Source organism: Homalodisca vitripennis, chromosome 6, assembly GCF_021130785.1.
Source record: "Homalodisca vitripennis isolate AUS2020 chromosome 6, UT_GWSS_2.1, whole genome shotgun sequence".
Taxonomy (NCBI): domain Eukaryota; kingdom Metazoa; phylum Arthropoda; class Insecta; order Hemiptera; family Cicadellidae; genus Homalodisca; species Homalodisca vitripennis.
This window is the reverse complement of record NC_060212.1, coordinates 143,407,234-143,413,958: the sequence shown is the minus strand read 5'-3', so window position 1 is coordinate 143,413,958 and position 6,725 is coordinate 143,407,234. Positions and strand designations below refer to the sequence as shown.

The window sequence follows — 6,725 nt, the reverse complement described above, 5'->3', positions numbered from 1 at the left end:
GTAAACAGGAAGATAACTCCACCAGCATTCTTTAACATCCAGGTTTTAAAATTCCACCAACGCTTGAGAATCACATTTTATGTTGATTGCCTGTTCCTGAATGTGGTCAGGAAGTACATCTGCATTGATCTTAAATAGACCTCTTGTCAACTTAAATTGCCAGCTCTCTGTCTTAACATCTGGAAAATACTATCCAATGTAATTAATTTTTAAGGTATACTAAATGCCGTGATACAAGGTCTTTAAATTCATTGATTAATTGCTGGAGTGACAGATGTATCTTCACACCTTTCTCGTTTTCCAATTGAAAAGAAAACTTCCAGTAGAGTAGGATTTAAAACGTCTAGACCGTATGACATCATTACTCAAATCAACATTGTAAATAACGCACGTCTTTAAATGCAAATATTAAAAAATATTTAATATACAGGGTGTCAACTAAGTCTGGAACCTCTTTTTTAATTTTTAAACCACAATATAAAAAAATACCAAAGTTCACACGTGCTTACTGGTGATAGTAACGCACATATCTGCCCAATTACCGACCAGATAATCCCTTTGGGGGATGGTCCACAAGGAGTCAGACAAAATTCTTAAACAGCAGCATATGTCAAGTTTGGTATCAAATTAAAGGTCTTACTTAGCAGAGTACAATGCCGCAAACCGGACTTAAAAAGGTGGATTCATTCAGTAGTTATAGCTATTTGAATTTTAAAACAATTGAACAATGTAAATTATTAAATATTACAAGTAAACACCAATTTTTAAGTACCTGTGATCAAATTAAGTGTTCAAAATGTTCCCCTACCATCGTCTGGCAATGTCCTAGGCGGTTGTAAAAGCCATCCACTGCATTTTGAAGGTAGTCACGAGGAATATCTTGAGCTTCTTGGACTATGAGATTTCTTAGGTGCGCCAAATCTCGAGGCTTAGTACGATAAGCTTTATCTTTGAGGTATCCCCAAAGAAAAAAATCCAGCGGAGATAAATCAGGGGAACGAGCAGGCCACTCTACTGCACCACGTCTTCATCCATCTGTGAAGGAATATTGTATCCAAGTATTCTCTAACAAGGAGAGCAAAGTGTGGTGGTGCGCCATCTTGTTGGAAATAAATTCTTTGAAATTGTCGACCAAGAGCAGCTTGTAGTGCACGAATTATCTCATTTTGGAGCATTGCTAGATACGAGTCACCATTTAAATTACCATTGATAAATAATGGGCCCATAATTTGATTTCCTATAATACCTGCCCAAACGTTAAGTTTCTGTAGATGTATGACTCAATCTGCCACTTTCACATTCTAACAGTAGTTGTGTTATTGGTAATAATTATTGATTCCTGGCTTCGATTACTACATTGTCCGATGATGGGAGGGGAACATTTTGAACACTTACTTTGATCGCAGGTACTTAAAAATTGGTGTTTACTTGTAATACTTAAAATTTACCGTGTTCAATTGTTTTAAAATTCAAATAGCTATAACTACTGAAAGAATCCACCTTTTGAAGTCCGGTTTGTGGAATTGTACTCTGCTAAGTAAGACCTTTAATTTGATACCAAACTTGACCTATGCTGCTATTTAAGAATTTTGTCTGACTCCTTGTGGACCGTCTCCCAAAGGGATTATCCGGTCGGTAATTGGGCAGATGTGTGCGTTACTATCACCAGTAAGCACGTGTGAACTTTGGTATTTCTTTCTATTATGGTTCAAAAATTAAAAAAGAGGTTCCAGACTTAATTGACACCCTGTAATTATCACTATACGGTCTTTTCTACTGTAGTGATTTGCCATTTTCAGGCCTACTACAACATACAACTTGACTACCGGTATCCCACTTTTTATGTTTACAGGTTCAACAAACTGCAGTACACTACTATCAAACCAAGCAAGCGTCAAGAATCATATAATAAATAAACTGATACGTAAGGATTATGAGAATTGCTTCCAAGCCATTTTCCACAATACTTTCCTATTGTTCTCTAATACACTGACGCCTCCATTGAAAATCTACATTGAGGAACCGCTGCTCTAGAGGAGTATAAGATTTAGTTTATGACTAAAGAATAACTTGTAATGATTAAATTATAAGCTATGTATCAATAATGATGGTGGAAGTGTGTATATAAGATATTTTCAAAGTCAAGTGTAAGTATGAGTAACTTGACAGCTTTGCATGTCATAGTGCAGGCATTCTGGTGGATATCAATTGGCTGGCAATGGATAAACTTCAGTGGTGTCATGGTGTCGGAACGGCGTTATACCATAGCCATAGCCATAAAATTAAACCTCATAACAAAGCAGCTGTCAATTTAAAAAAATCCCATCCAGAAACATCTTAAAAGTCTGGGATTTCTTACTTACCTGGGCTAAAATTACCTTGGTACAATACTAGTTGAACAGTGTTTTATCCTCCAAGGTTCAAAGGGTTAATAGTAGAGATGTGCAACCCTGCTATTTTCAATAACCAGTTACAGTTACACAACCGCACATCAGTTTAAGGTACCTGATGCAGAGTAGCGAATTCCTAAGGGACCTGAGGAAGAGATCAGATTACAGATCTCGAAATGCAGAATACTCATTACTTGTACAACTAAACAATTGCAAATATCCAGAAAATTCTTGTTTCCTTCAAATTCTTAGGATCGGCAACTACATATCAGTGATCCTGAGCTGTTGATAACAACTGCTTTAACTTCAATGAAACAGTTTAAAGTAAGAATTAAGTGTTGAAAAGAAATATGCTAATAATAAATATATCCAACAGAACAACTCTATTTTCTTACGGCAGCAGAATTAAAAAGATCTAAAAGCTTTTATTTAACACAATGTGGAGGAAATAATATTAAAATATCCTACATAAAACAAATAAGCTCTGTCATAGTTTGGTTTATGTCTTCTTCTCTACTCATTCACGAATTGTACTGTTTTGACAAGACACACTATATAGTTATTATCTCATAAATAATATTTATAAGCAGACTTAATATTGGTTATTTAATACTTTATGCCTTAATACATTTTACTCAGTAACCTACACAAATAGAAAAACAACCCACAGGAAGAGTTTCAATAAAATTTGTTTTTGATAGCGAAGATCTAGCTGCAGACAGCTAGTAGATATCAATATTAGTTGGGTAGGCTGTGGCAACATATGTTTTTGTGCATCAGCTACATGCCACATCATCACCTGGGCGTTACCCGTTAGAGGATGTTTATATGAAGAAAATGGGTTAAGAAAAACACAAAACCAATGCAATAACAACTCAATTCTATTGAAATAACACCAAAAATATAAAAAATAAATAAGAAAAGTGATATCTTATTTCAAAAAGTCAGACTTAGAATGTTTGTTATCTTAAAAATACCTAGAATAAAAACTTAAGTTTTAGAACTTTTGACAAAATTTTGGCAAGTTTCAAATTGAGATCAACAATAGCACTTGTCAAAATACAAAAAAAATATAACAAGAGCCTCTAAAGTCACATTAAATTGTATGTAACTGTTAACTCCTTAAAGCTAAATATTACTTTATGATCACAATATTATACACAAAGTTCATATGATCAACTAATAATAAGTTAACATGTTCTGTAAATAAATTCAATTTATAAATGCTCAATTAGGCTTTCCTTTAACTCATTTAAGTTGACACACCAGTGATAAAACTAACAATATAAAATATTCTATACGCAACAGGTACATTCATGTAAGTTGATAATTTACCTGCATACATGTATATATTTTTGGACGAATAGCTAATTATTTATCTTATTTATTTAAATTATTTAATAAACAATTGAGGAACAGAGTTTAATAAATTATGATAATGTTTCCTAATAAAAAACATATTCATAACTAGTAGTACTCAGGTAGAAGCTGACGATACAGGTGAAACATTACATTTTATTGAGCAACAACATTGTATTAAAAAATCATTTGCTATGGTTAATATTCAAATACGATTAAAATACAGTGTTATCTAAAATGTAATAAAAATGACTTCAGAGCATCACAACCAAACAGTAACATATTTTAAATCTTATAACAAAATATTAAAAACACTGACAGATTTAATAATGTTGAGAATAAATTACCTGATAAATGTAGAATTTATTCTAAAACTTCAGAGAATTATTATTCTATATATAAAAACTATATATTTACGACTTAGCAGAACATAACTAAAAAAAGGTATAACAGATTTATATGGACGCAAAATTATACTGAGAAAGTCTCCTTGTAATAAGAAAATACTGGTACCCGTTTAGATGAATAACTATTACTCATAGGATCAAAACTATTTAATATTAATAGGGAGAATCTGTATCTATACAATGTTATCCAATCTTTAATTCAAAATAATTATTGATATTAATTGACAATATTATAAATAATTTTAAACCAGATCAAATATATAATAATTAAAAATACAATTACAAAATGAGTAAACTACCAACAAAAATAACAAATTAATCCCCAACATAAAATAAAAATGACTGCCAGCACATCATTAAATAACAGTATATGTACAGCTCCAGGTTCTTTATGCCCCAACATGATATGCTCGTTAATCAACTTTCCTGGACATATCTATAAGAAACTCCGTTTCATTGTGTTTCACAGATGGAGATGACTTATTTTATACACCACTTCCGTTGGGCATTACAACGTGGGCAATGTCTTACTACACATTAAGAAAACCATATTCTCTAAATTAAAAATATATAGTTTGCACAGTTAAAGTGCTTATTCATAAAAATTATATAAATTACAAATGTAATGTGACTGTTGTTTTTGTCAAGGCAAATCGTGTAATAATTAATTAACAAAAACAACTGCAGTCACTGTGTAACAGAAGGCAATCGGATGTAAATAACTGATTACACAGTGATGGGAGGTGGAAGTGGCCATTTACTTCTGCACACAATCTCCTTTTAGGCTCTGTATGGCTTTTATTAACATCATTCCAGTTACCAGAAGTACACAGGCAAAAGTTCCATAACAATAAAATAATTGCGCTCATTAAATTGCAATAAATGCACCAACATGAGGAGACGTATAAGACGTGTACCTCATATATTTCCAAACATTAAATTATTGGAGATCTGGTTTATACCAAATTTTGGTTATTCAAAAATAAATAAATGCTTAAAAGTAATAGTAGTGTCTTTACAATGTTTTACAAAATGCTAGGGATGGTTTAGAACATTCCCATTACATTTTTATTATTTTTAGAGTTAAACAAAGAAATTGTATACTGTAACGTAGACTATCTATTGAAGAGTTAATGGCTAAATCTTTTTCAAAAAGGTTAAAACAGGATATGCTAGACGTGTTTTATTTAAAATTATCTCACACTATTATTTTCATGTTTTATAACTCTTTATAACCAGCTGTAAAAAATAATTTCAAGAAGAGATCAAAATAGTATATATGCTACTATAATGTCGAAGTATTCCGTATTAATCTTAGCTGTGTTTGACTGTCATGGGTAGTTATTTAATGAGCAACTGATCACAGTTTTTCCTTCATCAAAAACAACTTAGTTTTTTCAAGTTTACCAAATATATCTATTAACGTCCCAGTCTTTTACTCAAAACTATATAAAATTTGAAATAAAAATAAAAAAATATTCACCTAGATATTTAAGCAAAAAAGGAATGAAACTTAGAGTAAAATACTGTCAAAAATTACAAGAAATAGTTACAAATATTTTCACATGGTGCAACAGAATTGTAGAACTACAAAAATCCGTATAAAATAAGCAAAACCTAAATACATAGCAAACTACTCAGTTTAAGTACTATAAAAGTATGGAAAATTTAAAAATCTAACCTTTTGTAAGAGTAAAAATGCCTCCTTCTTAAATAAAAAGCTTAATTTAAATTAGTTCTAAATACTCACTGAATAATACTGAAATCTGTATTTTAAACCATGTAATACTATTAGGAAATATATAAAAAGGAGACAGGAACTAAGGGTTATATAAGGAAAGATTTGAAAGACAAATATGCGAAACAGGTTACTTTTTAGGTGTACGAGACTTTTCAACTGGTGGGGAGGTGGAAATGAGGCCAGACGTGATTGAGGCCTGCCACTTGGTCATGAGCCCGCCACCACCACTTGACACCTCTCCAGACCTGTCACAGACAAATAAAAAATCACAAATGTACAATAGACAACAGTAGAAATTGCACAAACTATCAAGGTGGCATGTCTCGGCTGCTTTTGTTCCTATCCATTCCAGTGCTATTGGAAACCCAAAATGTTCTGTTTTATTTAAAGTTGTATATTGCATTGTCAATATTGGACAGAAATTCTTGAGGATTACTAAGGAAAAGTATTCGATTCATTTTATAGATAACACAAGACAGGACTTTACAAATTGAAAAATGCAATTATTTTTGAACATACATTAATTTATATTAACCCTTTGAGGACCAACATTATTTAAAGTTACTTTTCGACAGTACCAAAATTATGTATTGTCTCATGAAAAGGAATATGCATAATTCACAGTTTTAAAGGTGCCGGTCTGATCTGACAATTTTATATAGCAGTTCACAGATGTTAAAAAATTCTATTGATAATTGATGTGTGAAAATATGTAAATATAAATATTATTAATTAAAATTAATATTCTTGAAAATTCTAAATGTTATTGTCTTATTGTAATTATTTTAATTTCATTATTGTTAAAATACAAAAACTCATAAACAGAAA

The 6,725-nt window shown here is 31.4% G+C and overlaps 1 protein-coding gene across 1 annotated transcript in view; it reads right to left on the bottom strand.

Annotated features, from left to right (window-relative positions):
* Positions 1–3,253: 3,253 nt before the first annotated feature.
* The window catches only part of LOC124364970 (nucleoporin SEH1), a 37,859-nt gene continuing 34,387 nt past the window's right edge, over positions 3,254–6,725 (bottom strand). The window contains exon 8 of the mRNA XM_046820823.1: positions 3,254–6,142. Within this exon, the coding sequence (XP_046676779.1) occupies positions 6,025–6,142 (118 nt within the window). The 3' untranslated portion in view covers positions 3,254–6,024. The remainder of the gene's footprint in view (positions 6,143–6,725) is intronic.